The sequence below is a fragment of the Balearica regulorum genome, chromosome 21 (genome assembly GCF_011004875.1).
Source record: "Balearica regulorum gibbericeps isolate bBalReg1 chromosome 21, bBalReg1.pri, whole genome shotgun sequence".
Classification (NCBI taxonomy): Eukaryota; Metazoa; Chordata; class Aves; order Gruiformes; family Gruidae; genus Balearica; species Balearica regulorum.
In genome coordinates this window covers 5,097,617-5,118,304 of record NC_046204.1, presented here as the reverse complement: position 1 = coordinate 5,118,304, position 20,688 = coordinate 5,097,617, and the positions used below count along the sequence as shown (strand labels likewise).

General features: G+C 39.1%; 1 protein-coding gene across 8 annotated transcripts in view; it reads right to left on the bottom strand.

The window, feature by feature from the left end:
• Nucleotides 1-17,694, bottom strand: part of KIF1B (kinesin family member 1B) — a 94,693-nt gene extending 76,999 nt beyond the window's left edge. For 7 of the 8 annotated variants that reach the window (XM_075773499.1, XM_075773503.1, XM_075773500.1 and 4 more), the window contains exons 1-2: nt 17,329-17,691; nt 11,749-11,935 (exon numbers count right to left, since the gene is read on the bottom strand). In XM_075773499.1, the coding sequence (XP_075629614.1) occupies nt 11,749-11,854 (106 nt within the window). In that variant the 5' untranslated portion in view covers nt 11,855-11,935; nt 17,329-17,691. Of the gene's footprint in view, nt 1-11,748; nt 11,936-17,328 lie in introns of all 8 variants that reach the window. The other variant, XM_075773505.1, reaches the window with a different exon arrangement.
• Nucleotides 17,695-20,688: the final 2,994 nt, after the last annotated feature.

Sequence of the window (20,688 nt, the reverse complement as noted above, 5' to 3'; positions counted from 1 at the left end):
CAGCATGGCACTGTAGCAACTTTGAATGTTGGAGTTAGCCTAAGCAGCCAATTTCTGAGAAACTCAATCCCTTTTTCAGGCCCCTTGCCTCACCAAGAGCCAACTTCTTAGGTCATGTGGAATCTTTCAGCTTTCCACAAGTCAAGGTTTCTGCACCAAACAAAAACTGGAAAGGGTATTTCACAAAATCACCATTTTCTATACCACTGCTACTGAAAAAGGTTACACAGAAAACTCAGAAATGTGGAAAGGATGAAACAAGTTGAAGATACTATTTTCCTACTGCAGTGTCTAAAAACTCTTCTGGAATCAAAGAAGGAGCCACAGTTTGGATTAACGTCCATCATTTCCCTTTGCAATGGAAGGCTGAGAAAAAGGCATGGAAATATTAATGTTTTAAAAATATACTTTACAAATTGTTGATTTGGTTGAGGGAGATAAATGCCCACATTATTCTTTTTTTTTTTTTTTATTTGAACTATGAATTTCCAGAAATTTTGAATAATACACTTCACCTTAAGACATAATATTCACATCAGTTTTCTACCTTGGTAAGCAAATAGAATAAGTAGAAGTAATTACAAGTCATAAATTGATATAAAATTCAAATAAAAGTACACTTTGTGAATAGCTATGCAGCATTCCCATTTAATTTGAAGCATATTATTTAATGCCCACTGCCATTCCAACCTAGAGATACAGCTTGCATTTTAAAAGCTTGTATCTCCTTACAGTTATATAGTAAGCCCTACAGAGCTGCTTCACGCCACCTGACGTGCCTCTAAGCAAGAGTAATCCATGTATTTTCTGAAGCTCAAATCATTTAAACAATTCTTTTTAACTGCTTAGCTGTTTAACTTTGGTGGGGTTTATGTAACTACAAACATATGAGTTTTATATATATCTGACCAAAAGGTAAGGAAACCAACATTTTTAAAACAAATTTCTTCACACCAAATAATCTAAAATTTTGTATCGTTACATAAGATTCACATTTTTTAACTAATTAGTTCTTGTACAGGAGAAGTATACAGTAGGAGCAGTACAGCCTAATAAAAGAAAAGGAAAAAGTGGGAGCACAATCAATGAAGGAATTAATTTTAGATGTGCTGTATCAACAGTAACAAACCAATCTCCACAAAACATTTGGGGATTTTAACATGCCCTTAAACAGGCAACTTCATTCTTTAGCATAAGGTACTTCCACCACAGTCCATTTTACTTATTCCTTATTAACATTTTTCAAACCATCCATCTGCTTTATCAGCTAGCACAAAAATAACATACACTTTCAACCTTTCAAATCTATGAGATCAAATTCATTGCTAGTTTTTAATTTTAGCAAAAACTGTTAGCAAACTTTGAAAGACCATTTCGCTACTGAAAGAGTACTCACATATTTCGTAATACATATTATTTTGCATTCCTATTGTCTTTTTGGACATCTGATTTTTTTTTTTTTTTTTTTTTTTGCCTTACAATCCAATCCTGATTTGTTGAAGCTGAAATTCAAAAAGCACACCTCAAATATGCACTTTATTTTACAATTATAACCAGACCGGGAGCACAACACAGAGCTGATGCAAAATTATAGTCTTCTGGGATACTTTCAATTGGAAACAGCATTCTCTGTCTTCTCATCCGTTCTTAAACACATACACAAACACATTCCCACTTCAAGCCTTTATTTCTGGACTTACACTTCCATTCTCCATTAAAACTAACCAAGTAAACAAACAGTGGGAAACCTACAAAGAAAAAAAGAAAGGGGGGGAAAAAAAAAAAAAAGAAAAAGCAAGCAAGCTTAGCCAAGATCAGCCCTCTCATTCCATTCCCATCTACTCAGCCACATAAATATTTTTGCAGGCACAAAGAATGACAAAACTACTTCTTAACCACTTAAATCTCATGTCAGATTATAACGACACTGAATTTGCAGTTCAAGCCTAATCCGTTTTCATCCCAGTCAGCACTGCTCCTCAGCATGTCACAAATTCTGCAGGTTAGAAATTACCTGCAATTCAGTATCTGGGGATACAAGCAATTCTTTCTATTAAGCTCTTGGAACAGAGAGACAGAGTGCAAAGCACACAAGAGGTAAGATTTGAAATTATTCTCTTATCCCTCACTGCATTTAAAGTCAAGTCACTAGATTCAATAGCTCCACCTCTGTTAGCAATCAGAGTCATATTACAGGGCATTCTGCCATCAGACACGCCACATATTAGTCACTGTAGGGTGCTCGAGTGAAGAACTGGCTAACTGCAGTTTGCCCTTCAGATACACAACAGCAGACAGAATTACCTTGGGTTAAATCCTGGGATTAGCTGATATACAGTCTGTGCTGGGGGGGGAGAGGGGGAGCAGATGGGACAACATGACAGATTCATAGATTAATTTAAACAAACAAAAAACCAAACTATCAATCACCAGTCCAAAACAAAACCCAATAATGATTAAAGTCAGGTATGCAACTAGAGAAACTGAACTTCCATCATTTGTGCAATACAGCCTGCTTTCTGTCATTTACATCTTCCATTCCCATATTGCTACCACATCTGCCAATGCTGAAGGCACAAAGCCTCTTTAATTTCTACATATGAAATACAAATAGGTTTTATCTCACGGAAGACGCTTCACACCAACCTCAATAATTCTCCTAGTGGCAGCAGTAACCCACACAGAGCACACATTCCTACCAAACGCCAACACATATTAAGAGATAACAGCTAGCAAAAAAGGCATTGCCCTGCCTTCGCTTTTGTTCTCATTGGTAAAGAAACAGGCAGAAATTTTCAAAAAACATGATTGTCTAAACAGAACTTTGGAAGGGGTAACATTCAAGGAAACAAATACCAAATAATCCATTTCTGTGCCTTCTTCAAACTCTATTTGAATCAACATAAGCAGTAGTTTTATTTTATGATGTCTGAATAATCAATTTAACCAATATAAAAGATGTGGTGCTTTCAGAATTGACTCCACAAGACCAAATTATCATTAAATATACAGTCTCTTAAAACACATGGGTCTGGAAAATGTATCTGCGCCATCTGTAGACTGGAATGACAACAATGAGAACATGTTCGTTACTGAGAGCAGGGTGGAGCAGGCATTCTTTGTTGGAACGTGAATAACACCCCAAAGACACGTTTAATACAGGCTTCTTTCCTAGGCATACATTGCAATCAGATATATGGCTATACTGTTTTTATAAGACAGACTTTCAGGGTTGTTATTATAAGAGATAAATGAAGGGAAATAGACACTTCCAGCTTATAGAGCAGTGCTTGCTTTTCAAAGCATTGTTTGCATTTTTCAAATCATTAAAAGGGAAGGAAACCAAGCAGAAGCTAAGAACAGCTCATTTGGAATTCAACCGGATTCTCTCCCCACTGTGGAATTTCAACCCTGTACTGGGAGAAAGGTTGGATGGGGGAGGGATTTAGGCTCAATAGCACCAGAGCAAGGCAAATGCTTGCTCACAGAAGCTGCTAGAAAGCCACTCTCATACTCAGCTGCTCAGATCCAAGCGCTATAAATACCATCTCTACAGCTGGTGTTCTGGGAGAACAGCATGCCAGCAGACTTTGCACCAAACAGGAGCCAGTCGAACCATACTGTTCTACCTATCTGAAAAGCTGAACCAAAACCATTCCAAAACTTCCACTGCCAACTGATTATCTGAAAACATCCTGTGCATATCAGGTCTATTTGGCTAAGCACTTGGAGTTGAGCTGAATTCTTTCCTCGCATGTTTTCTGCTTCAAGGCAAATAAAACAGTATCTCCCTTCACCCCCTGCTTTTACTTGACTACATCTCCAAGAGTCAAGGGTCTTCTCCAAAGGCCATTTTGACCCTCAGACACATGCCAGCACTACATTAAGAAGACATCATGTAGCACTGGAATCCTGGGGAGTCAGTTCTGTCAGCCTCAATATCTGAAAGGATTAATATAGTGAAAATACACAATTCTTAAAAGTAGTTCCCATTGACAATTTGCATTCATTTCATTTTAACCACAGTTACGAGGATTTACAGACCAGAAAAATCAGGGTTGGGGTTAAGTGACTTTCCTCCACTGCTGTTTTATTTTCCCAAGACAACTTCATCATGCAAGATGCAAGCATAAAAAATTGGAAACACTTTTCAAAAAAAAAAAAAAAGAAAAACAAGCTGTATGTGGAAAAAACACTACACAACATGCTTTAAGAACCAATGCTTTTTGGAAGGTGTAAGTCATCAGAAATGGGGTATGCTTTTTTTTTTTTTTGAGACATCTAAAATTACTCATTTTCAGCAGACAGATTGAGAGTCAAGACTGAAATCTATGAAAATTAATCCTCCTACTTACTCTATATTTTTGTTGAAAATGTCTCATCAAGTGAAGAAAAAAAAGTTATTAGGTAAGACAACTACAATGAACTCCTCTGCTTGCCTTTTCTACCTGTGTAACATATGCTACATAAAGTCCCATTACTATCTACACATACTCAGGCTAGTCTGAATAAAAGCCAGTTTCTTATAAGGGCTTTTCTCATCAGTAATCTAGACCAGAAATTATTTCCATGATACAAGTTCCTTAGTGAAACTATCCAAACCATGCCTACAGACTAATACTGCAGAAAAAAAAAACAAACCACCAAACAACCTTTATTATTCTCCTGAAGACATACACATGCAATAGGGTTTCTTTTCCATTCAATATGTCTTTTCATTCAAAAAACAGTTAAAAATTAGATCAGAACAAAAAAGATCAGCAAACCATACTTTCTTATTTCCCTTTAGGATTAAGCTTCTTTGAAAGAGGATACTACTTTTTAAAGCTACATAACAATGAAAAAGGTAAAATGTAACAATATCCCGTCCCAACACATGCCAGTAAAGTACTGGCTGAATTACTGATGAGGTTGCTACCTTTCAATAGTTTTGACTTTTGTGTTATTTCCCAAATATCAGCAATTTTAGCATCATATTTCAAGTATCAGTAATTTAGACAAACACACCATAAATCAAAAGCCTTTTAAGTTAAGTTCTGCTTTCCCGCACATTCTTAGTTTGCTCCCAAACAATTGCATAAAGCAGGACACATCTTAAAAAGAAAAAACCCAAACAGAAAAGGAACTTAAATTAGATGTTTTTCTTTTTTATTTCTTTTTTTTTTTATTTAAATGTTTAAGTTTAGACCAGAGGTTTAGAAGCCTTAGAGGGAGAGAAAAAAAAACCAAACAACAAAAACCCCACAAAAACAACAACCATTAGAAGAAAAAAAATTTTTTCCCCTCAACCTCTACAAATCAACTCCAGAATGCCTTATGAAGTTTTCCTGATGCCAAGGATGCCTGCTTGAGAACCTAACTGCCATATGTCTACAGCAGCAGCTGTGACTATTGTTACCAGCAGATGGGACTGCTCCACTGTGCCTATTTTCATTAAACATCCAATACCTTAGGCAGTCCCCAAAAGAACTGTGCTGGTTTTGGCTGGGATAGAGTTAATTTTCTTTGTAGTAGCTAGTATGGGGCTATGATTTGGATTTGTGCTGAAAATAGTGTTGATAACACAGGGATGATTTTGTTATTGCTGAGCAGTGCTTACACAGTCTCAAGGCCTTTTGTGCTTCACACACCATCCACCACCGAGTAGGCTGGGGGTGCACAAGGAGTTAACAGGGGACACAGCTGGGACAGCTGACCCCGACTGACCAAAGGGGTATTTCATACCATATGACGTCATGCTCAGCATATAAAGCTGGGGGAGAAGAAGGAAGGGTGGGACGTTCAGAGTTACGTATTTGTCTTCCCAAGTAACTTACGCGTGATGGAGCCCTGCTTTCCTGGAGATGGCTGAAGACCTGCCTGCCAATGGGAAGTGGTGAATGAATTCCTTGTTTTGCTTTGCTTGTGTGTGTGGCTTTTGTTTTACTTATTAAACTGTCTTTATCTCAATTACTTTTCTGATTCTCTCCCCTGTCCCACTGGGGAGGAGTGAGCAAGTGGCTGTGTGGTGCCCAGTTGCCGGCTGGGGTTAAACCACAAGAAGAACCTTCCAATATTACTAAGCCACAGAGACTATTACTGAGTTAAAATCCAAATAGGTAACTTTCAATCCTAACCTGAGGATCCAGTTGCACTCTTATCTTTCAAGATAACCTAGACTGTGCAGGCACATTTCTACATGAACATGGTTTATGGTAAATCAGAATATACAACAATCTCAGATGAACTATAGTTTGAGAACTTTGTTTTACTCAGTCACTGGCATCTACAAGATGCTAAAACCTGTTTTTTTATTCATCTACATCACAATTAATGTAACATCAATTGCAGAGGACATATTCCAAGCAGCATACTTCCTTATTTCCCTGCTTCATTAGTTTAGTTTTCTAAATACTTATTTAGCTTTTTAAAAGAATAAGCTAGTTGGACTCTTTGCTCATGATGAATACCAAAATGCTGCCTTGTAGATACTAGCTTGACCCTCTGCTTCATTTTAATTTGTTTTTATTTATGCATTATTTATTTACAGACAGGATTATCAAATCACTATCACCAAAAAAAAAACCAAACAAACAAAACCCAAACCAGAAAAACCACAACACTAGGGAAGTCTTCAGGCACAGAATAGCTTAGCTTTTCATTTCAATAATCCAAGACAGCAGCTGCCAGGGTTGCTTATATTTATTACATTTCAAAGCCTGATACAAGAACGAGTACAAGAACTACTGACACACAAAATACTTAGATCTAGATCTCACCTTTCCATGTATTATACAACAGAATCTTTTTCCCACTCACCGCAAAAACAGTAACTTACAGAGTAGACAGGAAATAAGAAGTAATTAATACATTGTGGGTACGATGCATTTGTGTAAATTGTTCCAAACAAAACAAGTAAAAAAGGAGTTAATGACAAAACATACTGAATCAAGATATGCTGACAACCACGATCTAATCTTAAATTATTCATTTCAAAAAGCTGCTTGTGAGTTTGACCTAGAGCACAACAAACCACCTATTCAGTAATTTAAAGAAAATATTAAAGGAAATGAATTTTCAAATTTATTTAAAGACTGACAAAATTAAACAAAGTTATCTCAGAGGAAAAGACAAGTGTATTAAGGTTATTTCAGAAGTTTCAATATTAGGTGGGATTTTATCAATAAACCACCACCATGAAAAGCAACCTAAAGTCCACTGATGCCAAGTTTCACTCAAAAATATTCTGTAATAAGCAGAATATGAAAGAAAATATATTAGGCAGCGTCAAGCTAACAGATAGCAAGACCTGCTGACAGAGGGATCACCCTAGGGAATTCATTATCAATATGAAAAGTCTTTAGCACTCACTAACTTTTCCCTTCTCTCCCCAGGAACCCTGGCACGGTTGACTACACTATGGGCAATACTAGACACAGCTATACTGTGCCTAGTCGTGAGTGGATACGTGCCCATGAGACTTCTGGGCGTATGTTCATATCCACTAGTGGCATCTGCACAACAAACAATATAGATATTGGAATATAACTCCAAATGAAATCAAAGCATTGAGATCAATTGAATCCACTTGCTTTTTAAAAAACCCAAACCTTATTTTTCTTAAGATCATATCTAAGTGATAATAATTAAAAAACAGCCATGGTCTTTTCTTATATTAATCCCACTGGTTTGGTGCAATTTTTTAATTAGTAGTTTGATGGTGACATGGCCTCTTCCTTGGAAAGCATTCTGCATACCCAATTTAACTTAAGTAGTAGGATTTTGCAGCTTCTAACTTCTCCTACCCCCACTTCTCCCATTTCCACTGAAAAACTTTTGGCAGTATCATTCAAATGGATACCATCTGCAATTAGATATGATCTGAACAGCACAGGCCTTCTGCCAAATTACCAGCCCCTTAACACAGTCAGCACATGTGACTTCAGCCGGACTGCAGAATTTCATTTTTGCAACATAAAGAATTGTCAGTCTTTGTGTTTTTAAAATAAGTGCAAGATACCGTATTACTGCAGGTCAATACCTTTGCAACCATAAAGGGGCAAAAGAATAAAATTAGTCTTATCTCAGTATACTAGATAAAAAAAAGAAACAAATGTTTCCAGTACTGATTTCAAAATTCCTGTTTTTCTGTCAGAAGGATGCAAAATACAGAAGTCCCAATTACTCACAGTAAGTGCTCTTAACATTATAAGTTAAAGACCTTTGTAAGAACTCTCTTCTTCTAAGATTAAGAGCTATATAGGACTGTATTCTGCTGCGTTGTCATTTTTTAAACACCAAGAAATTATAAAGATTGAGATCTCCTATGGATCTTGATTGAGGGCCTTGATCTTCTATAAGGAAATCACATAAAAGGATAGGGATAGGATAACAAGTTAATTTTGTAGGAGACCTCAAGTCCACAACAAAATTACACTTGTATTGCTTCTAACACAAAGTTAAACTGTGTAACAAAATTCATAATAAGCCTTCTAACCCAGGAGGATGTTCTCTTTTGCTGGCAAGCCCACCACTCCCAAAAGAGGTAAACAGCCAAATGCACACAAAAACTAATAAACAGTTGTCAGGCAACAACCATGGTGGCATTCCAACTTCGAGAATATACTTCATTATGGATGTCAGAAAACACTCCTTTTTTCATACATTCATTAAAAAACATAAACGGAGTACACCTGTGATACACTTTATATCTATATACTGTTTTCCTAAAATAATCCTAAGCACTTTGCCTCAGTTTCACTATAATGTAGACTCTGCCTGTATCAGTCAACACATTTACAACCCAGACTTGGACAAAGTTTAAACTCAGGTCCCACAAAGGATTCATAGCATAGCTTGGCCAATAAATACATAAAGAATTAAAGTCCAAGTAACAGTCAAAATCCCTTCTTAGCTATCAGACTTCACACTGTCTCATTAATCCTGTTCATCATAATAGTCCATTAGGCTTTAATTCCAAGATAAGGGAACTTTAACTGTCTTGGAGGCTTAAAATAGTCACTACCCAACATGTCACCAGCCTCTCAGATTTGCCTCCTGTCAACTTGATCAGTGCACAAATGAAAAAATAACCTTCTCAGAGGTAACATATCTAAGCCTTGATCATTTCAATGACACATTTGAAGGTATGAAGCCAGAACTCCATAGGCTAGAATTACTACTGAATTCCCTTTGTATCAAACAGAAGCATAGAATGGTTTGGGCTGGCAAGGACCTTAAAGATCTAGCTCCAACCCCCCCGCCATGAGCACAGACACCCTCCACTACACCAGGTCGCCCAAAGCCCCATCCAACCTGGCCTTGAACACTTCCAGGGATGCAACTTCTCCAGGCAATCTGTTCTAGTGCCTCAGCACCCTCACAGGGAAGAATTCCTTCCTAATATCTAATCTAAATCTCCCCTCCTTCAGCTTAAGGCCATTACCCCTTGTCTTATCACTCCATGCCCTTGTCACCAGTCCCTCTCCAGCTTTCCTGCAGGCATCTTTAGTTACTGGAAGGCTGCTAAAAGGTCTCCCTGGAGCCTTCTCTTCTCCAGGCTGAACAACCCCAACTCTCTCAGCCTGTCTTCATAGCAGAGGTGCTCCAGACCTCTGATCATCATATAAGGATACAAGAGTCACTTTCTGCAGTCAGCTTTCAGCCAACAAGTTCAGACATTAGTAATAAGGAGTTCAATAATCTAACTATGAGGCTGCAAAGATCATGAAAAAGAAAGAATCCTTGGCAGAAATAGCAACAGTACTTACACCCCAAATCTAAAAGCATACCAGAAGAATTTCATCTTGAAGTCATGTGCATCAGGCAACTTCGTTAAGAAGATTCTTCGAAAAAAAAAGATTTCTGCTCAGGTTTTTCCCCATCAAACAATGCCTTTTTCATATCTTTTATTATATGAATGTCTTCTGTCTGACCAGTAAAATTACTCCTCTGTCTATTGCTTTCTTCTAGATTTGTCCTCTAAGAGGGAAATACAGGGCAAAAATAGCCCACAGATAAGAAGAATGTATAACTATTGCAACTGATGATTCCTTTCACACATTCAAGTGACTTAAAACTGACCATTTACCCTATCACCCATTTTGTATCAGAGCCATAGGATTCAAATAAAAGGCCACAGATTAGAGCATTTCCAGAGCACAAAATACAGCAAAAGCTGTAAAGAAATTTCCAACGAGATATATCAGGAAGTATTTTTCTCCTTTTTAGTGCAGCTCTAACATTCAGAAACAGAACAAGCGTCTTTTGTCTACGTCACATTTTAAACTTAGATTGTCAGAGATTCACTGGTCACCCTTGTCACTGTACCACAAGCTGTTTCCACAGGCTCCTGGAGTTCAATAACCTTAAGCATCTAAAATTATTACTGTCATGTCATAACAGCAGCAAGAAAACCTGTTACAGTGGCACCCAGTGGTGCTGCTGTAGTTCAGACCTTGGTGGCATTTCCATAACAAATGTCACCTAATGAAGTCTACAGTTCTTGCATTCTACACTAGTTTGGTCTGAAAGTTGGCAGGCAACGTTGGTATACAAGGGCCTGTTTCTACACGAGATGACTTCTAAATGTTCACATACACACCCTCCCCCCATTTTAACTGGAAATTTTGAAACCCAACCAAAAAAAAGTTTCTTCAGGCAATATTCCACATAAGGTCTGAAGATAAGAATTTACTGCACTGAAAAGCAAGCTGTCTTCTGTATGATGCCTCTCTTTCAATGAAACCATAAACATTGTATATAATTTAAGTGACCAAACCAGGACCTAAATTCCATTGCAGAAGCAGGCTGAAATACAACTTTGGCTAAAAAAAAAAAAAAAGGGGGGGGGGGGGGGGGGGGCGGGGAGAAGCCTGTACACAACCTCCTTTGTATTAACAAGCATGAGTAAATACTCAAGTAATCAGACAGCAAAATAACTCGGTGTTCTTTGAGTGTTAGCTCCTACAGCTATAGACAGGACAACTCTACTTGATTACCTAACAACAAAAACCTACAAAAAGAGCAGTTTATAGGTATAGCCATTAGACTACACATGGCCAACACTGCAGCAAATGGTATCAATACTGCCTTGACCTTAAAAAGTAAAAAAAAAAAAAAAAAAAAAAGTGGTGTGCCCGTATTCCATTTCCCACAGAAAAGTCTTCTCCAAATTAGACCCACAGTAATCAAGAACCCTACACTTCTAATTGGTTAGAAAATAAGGTGATTTTATGTAGTCTGTTATTTTGCCACTGTTGAGACCTCTAATCTGGAAAGCATAAAACTTGACATCTTTTTCCCCCTCAGCTTTCTCACTCAAGTTAGGCTCCTAAACAAAGGTACAGCCTGCAGAATAAGCACACCAAGCTAAAGCACTAGACCCAAGCAGGAGTTATACCGTAACAATTATCATGTGGTAGTTTGTAACGTATCCCTGTATCTGTCAGTACACGATATTCCTACACACTGAAGTTAAAAAGGTTGTCACTTTGGTATTCTAATCTTTCTGAAGAACTCTCAACTTGCCACAAGCAAACACCATAAAAAACTGCATCAAAATCAAGATACTCATGATTTAGCCTTTACAGTCAAATTCAGAGACGATCTAGTTTGTAATGACAGACTCAGAAGAGGAATCCCTAAAAGGGTAACTCTAGATGATATAACTGATACACAGTACTCAGTTTAGTCTCACAAAAAAAAGAGGATTAAGCAGGAAGGGAGGAGAGACAGAAATACTCCCTTATGAGATTAAAATAAACTTACTGGTTGAATTGCCTTGCATCTGGATGATACATTTGGATTCTTTGCTGGTTTCTCGGGAATTGAAGGGCCGGACCCGAACAGCCACCTTCACTGAAGCCCCCGACATTATTGTTGCTTGTAGCGTAGTCAAGAAATTGAAAGTGAAGGGGTCAAGAGTGTTTCAAGTTATCCTTCTTGTTGGTGTTTTCTAAAGAGAAAAATATAATTTAGTTATTTACAGCTATTGCATTCAAGATGTTGATAAAATTAAGGAAGTTCAAAGTTTTTTGGTAATTTCAATTTCTACTCTGCAACCACACCATCCCCCCAAGCTGTCACTTCAAAGATAGAACTGGAAATAACTTAATAGCACCTGCACCCTGTCTCCCTAGTCAAAGGTTTCTGTCATCTGAAGCAATTCTTTTGAAGTTTACAAACACATTTATTTTCATTACTTGGTTTTCTTCCCAGAAAGTAGGGACGTCAATACCAAAATGAAGATTTGGTTGCAACATATGTTAGGCTTAACTGAACACATAATTTTAGCAGGAAAGATAGAGCGACTTAGATTTCAGCATGAGCTAGCTACCATATACTACATGTTCAGGTTCTCTAGCTGTCAACCCTTGCTACCACAATGCATTAGCAATAATATTAAAACTAACACAAGCGTGATAGACCATATCACACTGACTTTCAATACACATCGTTCCAGAGAAAAGGGTGTAGAAAAGGTTAAAGAACCCTTTGCAGTCCTGGGAAAGTCTTCTTCTCAATGAAATAAAAACCTCATTAACTACTTGTATATCTAGTGATTAAAGGACATACTACTCTATAAGGAAGAAAAGGAATCAAAAAATATTGCCTTCAGGATAAATATTATTATCTATCTTCAGCAAATGTTCACCAGGAAATTCATCTTCATTATCAAAATACTGATTAAAATCCTACCACATCCAAATGATGGAGCACTTTAGCTGGCAGGAAATTACCCAGGATATCTACAATCCAAACTTCAAGGCACATTTGAGACAGTATTGAAATGTAGGGTTAACAAAGACTGGTTCAATTCTATTGCCCTCGACCAACCTTTTCCATTAAAAGAAAGTTTTTCAGTCAGTCTACAATTAAGCAGTTAAACTTATTGCCACAGCATACTGTCAGTACTGAGAGTTAAACAAACTCAAAAAGCAGTAAGAGAGATTCAAAGAAAAAGCCATCAAGGTCTAGTAAAAAGCTACCATCCTTGGCTAGGAAAGTCTCCATGCCACAGGCCCTCAGAACCTGGAAGACTGTACTGAGACAACATGATTACATGGTTGATTTATCCTTAATATGCTAAGTCTCTACTATAGCCACTGGTGAAGACTGGATTCAGGGCTAGGTAAACCTTTGGCTTGACTCAGTGCAATCACTTCTATCTCGAACCTGAGTTAACATGGGCAGAACTCTACCCTGCACAAGTGATCATGCATGGCCCAGAAATCTTGACATCTTCTTTTATGGTTATCTATACACCACATAGCCAATAAAATGCTCATTTCAGGGTTGTAATCACAATGCCACAAAGGTACAAAACTTAGTAGTGGATCTAAAGCAGATGCATTTTAGCTCTACAGTAAATTCTACAGCTGGTAAAAACACTTATATATGCTTAATTCAAGTTATGACACATCTTCACACAGTGCAAGAAGTTTTTAATAAAACTGCATTGCTTCATTAATGCCATCACATGGTGAAGGCAGAAATTAAATTACTTCACCAAGTAGAAGAAGTAATTTAAAGCATTCCTTATTTTAGCAGGTACCTGAGGTATCTCATCAGACTACAATAGGAATGTCTTTAGGAACAAGCCAACTGAATTTCCATGTCAGTGGCACAGCAACCTGGTGAAACAATGATTCATGAGAGCCACACAGTCAACTTTAGGTTAGTACAGAATTTTAAGAAGTTTCACTAAAAACTTAAACATAAAATACAGCAAAATACTAACGGGAATGAATTTGTATGGTCTGCAAATTTTAACGGATATTCTGGGTTGGTTTAGAGGACTGCTTTATTCACTCTTGCTCAGAGGTGCCTAGTTTTTTTGTATAACAAAGAGTATCAAATGTAGTTTCATTATAACCTTCTTCCTGAGTATCTATGTGGAATTTTTGCTCCCCTTTCTTAATATGACCCTTGCGTAAGCTTTCATGTGAGGGCATGAGTACTAAGTGACAAGACTAATCCTGGTACATCCCAGGAATATTATTCAACTGACCCTGAATATTGCTGCTAGAAAACAGGAATGTTACTGTATATGGCCACTAAGCATTCTGTTTCTGAAAAACAATTTAAGAAACCTATCAAGTGCAAAACCTCTGTTATTATCAAGGTCATAGTGACACAGTTTACTTTGTAACATTGCAAGAGATGGGTAGGTGGAATTTTCATAGGGTGTAGCACATCATAGAAACTACCTGACATCAGCTCAGTGGTACTCATGTTTCTTTTCCCCATCTATGCATATTAATGTGAAAACCATAATTTCACCAGCTTCCCACAAGGACCAACGAATAAAGGTGAGGCCATTAAAAAAAAAGTTCCCTTCATTAAGAAAACAAAAATACAACCAATGTGTTCTTATAATTTTATTTATGAAACTTAAGGAGCTTATTTTCCCTTCTTAGTGAAAAGTCCCACATACAAAGATTTTTTTCTGATGTTTTCATAGAAATACATCTCAGAGTTCTACATTAATTTCTACAGATAGCTGGTATATCTACGAAATTGGCAAACAGAAGATGGAGTGAAAGAATGATCTACTTAAAAAAAAAGAGTATTTTTGAACACCGTATTCACAATAAGAAAGCATGAAAAGCACACCGCCAGAGACTCCATAGGCACTAGCTAAATGATAGCCTTGTTTGAAACATAGCTGTGAAGAAATTCTTACAGAACAGGTCATGAAATCACCTACAACAGCATAAAAGTTTAACTACTGGACCTTTGCAATTACCAATTCTTCCCAACCCTAACTTTTGTGTTCATAGAAAATTAAGTGTGGTGTAATTTTAAGTCTCATTTATTCTCAACTCTACTACTTTTCATAGCCAAAGCAAGCAAAATGCCTACTTGTAGTTGCATATGGATTTCAGATGTTTTGAACACCATCTCACCATGCAAGATTTAATTTTCCTTAATGAGAAAATTAACCAAAACAGATATATTTTTCCAAGTTTCCCATACATTTGAATTGTTGGGGTTTTGAGATGGTTTTTTCCCCCACTTATCAGCAACTTTAACTGGTTGTAACATTTTATAAAGGCAGTACCGTCCTCATCATACAGAATGATAAAATAAGGCAAAATGAGACCAAGTTGCATAGCACCACAGATGATAAATTGCAACTGGTTTTTCAGGGTTCACATTTCCCAGTAGTATCACTTACTACTACAAAACGCTGTCTACAGAGTGGTAATAGGAGATGTAACTTGCAACAGAGCAAAACAAAATGTGCAGTATAGTCTGTGGTACAGATTTAGAAGAACAAACTTAAAAAAAAAAAACAAACAGAAGCTGTCTTTTATATGTTCCTTATAGGCTTACAAGGCTGCCATCCTTCTAAGGAGAATGAATCATTCTCCTAATGTCTTAGAAAAAGTTTAATAGCTGTGTATCTTTCAACATTCAGTTTGTATGAATCCCATCAGGAACCAAGTAAAGAAGGGAACTGCATGCCTGAGTCTCTGACATGATATCCCACTGGCTCTAAAACAGGTGGTAGATAATATTTGAGTTGTTTAGTGAGCTCCATCAGCACAAAAGCAAATCCTACTTATTAATTTTACACTTATTTTAAACTATTATTAAAAGATATCCACCATCCACCTTGTAAGTCACACAGTGAGGTTTTAATATTAAGTGTGTCATTAAACAAATCATCTAAATATCTTGTCTGTTTTCTGTTATTCAAGCTGACAAACCCAATGATGTTGGTCAATCACCTTTCATGGTGTCAAAGCACTTGTAACTATATTGGGACTTTCACGCAACTATTTAAAGAAACAAGCTGTTCATTAAGACTTGAATCCTTGGATGTATTTGAAAGTTTTGACAAACCAATTTTTATGCAATGTCAAAAGACAGGACATATTGCTATTTTTTGAAATAAAGTTACAAGCAGAGCAGGAATTTAGAGTCAAATTATTATTTGTATATTCAGACAAATTTGCAACAAGTTCAAAGTGGTTACAAAAACAATGTTCAGAATCTGTATCTCTACATTCAAATAAAAACTAAAAAACCCAAACCACCATACAAATGAAGAATCATCACTTTTATTTAACATAGCCAGCCATTGCGTCATATTTGCATAGTTCTATCAGAGAATGTGGTAACTTTTAAACAAAAAAATTGCTTGTAACTTAATCGTACAACAGCTCTAAAGAAAGAAAATGCACGAGGATAGAGATTAGTATATGGAAAGATAGCAAAACAGCTGTTCAGCACAGCAGGGGTTTATGAACAAGAGGACCACAGCGATCCAATTTTAGGTCTTCCACTAAGGATCAGGCAGTGATGACAGTCTGATATATCAGCTGAACTCACACACTACGAATTGCTATCTTTGTACTAAGTGAAAATGCCAGATAGAACAGTGGTGCAGAACTTGGTGATGCACTGAAATTCTGATCATATAAACATATGACTATTTATCAACACACCAATGTCCTGGATTGTGCATCAACAAAAAGAACTGAGCTAAGAAGGAGCTGGAAGTGAAGAGAAATATACTGTAAAATATGTTCATACCAGATTTTAAATTTCAGAGAACAGACAGAAATTCACCACCTGCTTCTGGTGAATTCTAGATCTCCAACCTCCATATATTACCCAAATTCTGCCAATGACCCCAAAAGTACCAGGCCTGTCATCCTGTCTCCTGATGCCTGTCTCCTGACTTAGCTCAGAGGATTGTCAGATCATCATCCCAATATGGCTGCCTCAGTAATTGTGCTGTACTGAATCCAGGGACAGATCCACTACCTACAGGTCCACAAAAAAACACCCTGAAAACCACAATCCTTTTACATTCTTGCACCTTCCAGCTGGTTGAGGATTATGCCACCTTCCTGAACAAGCAATTATCGCCTCCACCTCATCTGAGCTAGAAAGGCAAAACAGGATGGCGAAACACAGCGATATTCGCGACCCCACACAGCGGATAGGATTCCAACGAGGAAAAGGACGGGAAGCGGCCGCACCGCCATGGCTCGGAGCGCCTGGGGGAAAGGGGAAGGAAGCGTCCCGGGGGACAAGTACATGCATCAGGCAGATGCAGGCGAGGAAAGGCCGAGCCGGGCCCCACGCCCTTGTGGCGCTGCCCTGACAGCTCCGGGGCACCCTGTCCTGCCAGCACTCCCCGTTCCCCTCTTTCACTTCCCAGGCCCCATCCCACCCGTGGCGCCCCCCCACGTTCCCCCTGTCGAACAGCTGCGTAAAGCAGCAACCCCCGCCTCCCCCACCGCATTACGGCATCCACCCCCCACCCCCCCCGCCCCGGCACCAAGCCGGCGGCCGTCTGGCCGAGCTCCCTCAGCGCAAGCCGCCCCTCACCTGGGGACGGGCGGGGGTATTCGCAGAACGCGGGCAATACGGGGCCGCCGGCGCTGTCAGCAGCTGGGGAACGCGGCGGGGCCGGCGAAGCAACGCAGCGCGGGGCGGAGGAAAGAGAAGAGTCCGGCCATCGCCATCACCCTTCACCGCCTCCACCGAGGCTGGGAGACACCCTCCCGCCCTCGCCGGCAGGAAAGGAGCAGGAAGGAAGCGGGAAAGGCGAGGGAGGGAAGAAGGGAAGGGAAAAAGGGGGAGGGAGGAAAGAGAAAGGCCCCGCCGGGAACAACGAGCGCAACGAGGCACTCCCCGCAGCGCCGCTCCCACACTGACAGGATCGCGGGGCCGTGCGCCCGAGCCCGCCTCCGTAGGGGAGGAACGTCCGTTCGACCAATAGCCGCGCGCTGATGCTCCCTCCTCCCTACAGCTGACCAATCGTCAGGCGAAGAATCGGCGAATGCCCTCCTCTCGTCGTGACAATCACAGGCTGACACAGCCATACACCAATCACAGCTCGGGAATGCCCGCCTGCAATGACGAGCCCCATTCTTCCTTCTGAGTCAATCCCTCCGCCGAGCCTCGGGGACACAGGGAATCTGTTCTTCTCCATTCCCAGCCAATCAGAACTCGGGACGGAATCCGCGTCGTCCCTTTTTTAACCTATAACGACCGGCGCGAGGACACCCTGGACCGTATCACCGCTCCGCCCGTGGTGTCTGCGTGCCCGTCCCTGAGGCGGCGGCTCCCTTCACTGCGCGCGGGGGAGCGTCGTGCGTCGCTGCCAAAGACGTGAGCAGAAATTGGGCACTTGTGACTAAAAATAGCCTTTTAATGTACGCGGCTGGTTGGCGGCCCTGACTCGAGGGGCCCGTGAGCGGGTAAGGCATGCCTGCCTGCCGAAAAACGGTGGCTGAAGTAGAGAATTCGTCAGCTGGCAGCCTACTCGAGGGGGATCCAGTGGGATTTGAGTCCTAAGCAAGGCCTAACGGTGACAGTTCAGAGGGGAGGCATTAATTTTCCCTTCCTCCCCCCCCAAAAAAGTTTTTTGAGCAGCCTAAGATATTTTTTGTACATTGCATAACGTGATTGTTTTTATGTAAGTGATTAAATTGTTTTAGCCAATGGTGGTGTATTAGGTTTTTCAATAATTTTCTGCATATTCTCATAGTACTTTTTTTTTTTTTTGTGGCAGTAACTTCAGCTATAAAGTTCCTCCTTTCCATTAGTACTTTGATCATTTCTACTGTTAGAAACAGGCTTGTGTTTCTTAGAAGCATTTTAAAGAAAATAATATTACATGAAATACCTTAATTATATATTTTACACACACATACCCCATCATATGCAAATTGGATTTAAGCTGTTGAGGACAGCTGGGACCTGAGATTTCTAGTTTCAGAACAAAGTTTATTTTTGTTCATAGGCTGTTAACTACACTAATCCTCACCATGTCTCTTGTGCTCCCCAGCAGTTTCAGGTTTTGGGGAGAATGTTCCTTTGGTGAAAAGTGACTTTTCCCCCTCCCCAGTCTCATCGTGCACGCATATCACCTGCAGTTACGCCTCTGAACGCAAAAGCCTAACAATAGATAGCTGAACAGTGGTTTGTAGGGAAATACTGCTGCAGAACCAGCAAAGCAAAAATAAGAGGTGGCTTTCATGTGTCCTAGAAAATACCATTATTTGAACTTTGGAAGACTTCCTATTGATGGGACATGTGATTTAGTGGTGGTTTTAGTGTGGCGTAACTCTGCTAACTTCTACCTAGGGCCATGCAGGATTAGGTCAGTTATAATTTCTCTAGAAAACAAAAAAACCTCAACCCCCAAAAAAGCCCAAAACATGTTTTGAAATCCTCTGCAAACTGTCAGAACACTGGCTGTGTGCTGTAGTCCTCCATGGTAATAGACAACGTGATTAATTTGACTTCAGCAAAGTTTGTGTAGTGTCTCTTAGGAACAGCAGTTCCTTCATCACTGTCTTATGTCTAAGTTTGGAGAGTACTCTCATAGAATAGTTCCACTATGTTAATTCAGCTGTTTGCTTACAGAGTCTTGAAAAATCTTTCAGAGAAGGTCTAACTACGTGCTGAGAAAGAAAATGGTAAAGTGCATATGACACATGCTGTATAGCATCTGGGAGGTCACTTACTGCAAAGGCAGACAAGGAAAATTCCTCTTTAAATAACCAAGTATGGAGTTGAAAGGTGGTCAATGATTAAGGCAGTCCTCATCTAGCTGGTTGTGATGCCTTTTTAATTATAGAGCTTAGGCATTTAATGTAATTTTTGAAAGTCAGGTCTCCTTGGGCAATGTAGAATTAACTTATTTTAAAAATGTGCTTGAGTGAAACTCTACTGCAATGTTCTGAGTCCTGTTTAAAAAAAAAAAAGTAGTGTCCACTCCCTTGCAGGTAAGGGACCATTCTTACTCCTTTTCTATGTCCTGACCAATAACCTATAACCCTGCAAAACAGCAGAAACAGATCCAATTCCCTACAAGCGTGTGTGTTTAAAACTAGAATTTAGACACTCCTTTTCAAGAAAATACATAATGAATGGCCCCAGCAGAAGAAAAATGTTGAGTGTTATTATACCAGAAAAATGAAAGCAAGTAGTGCTGTGAAAAATTTCCGCATTTATTAGTTGGTTATTCAAATCACTGAGATATGTTACCAAAAATTGGGAAGCCTGTTCAAATACAGGAAAGAGAGTATGTTTAAGCTAAGTGATAAGAAAAAGGAAGACAACTGCATTGTAGTGCAGTGCTCCTGGGGATTGTTAAAGTCAATCTGTTGCTGGCTAAAGCAGTGTTGTCATCCTGCTAATAACAGCATTATGCTGCCCTTGCTGCCAGCCGGCAATAGTTGACAGAGACGTAAATTGTACTATTACATAAGTGTAAATTGTGATATAATAGAATCAATTGTACTGAACTGTATTGCTATCAGCATCAGAACTTGCCCCAGTAATTTTTCTAGTCGCATAACTAGAGGGCAAGTAAAGACCAACAAGACCATCTCATAACTTTTCCAAGAAAAAGACATTTTGGAACGTTTATGTAAGTTAGCCATTCCTGGGATGAGCAGTTCACAACTCAAAGCTGTTCAGATTCTGCAGGTACATGTAAATGTCAAAGGTAATTTCATCAATTAATAGTTTGCGTTCTCTAATGTAAAGTCTCTATTGTAGTAAGGTTACAGTTGGATTGAAGAAGGTAAATGACACATTAATAGGGGGAGGAGAAATCACAGAAAACTGCAGGTGGTATTAAATGAATTCAACTAAAAATTGTCACACTCAAATGCCCACTATCCACTGAATGATGGGGTTTTGATTCACTTTTGTACCCAGAAGACAGCAATA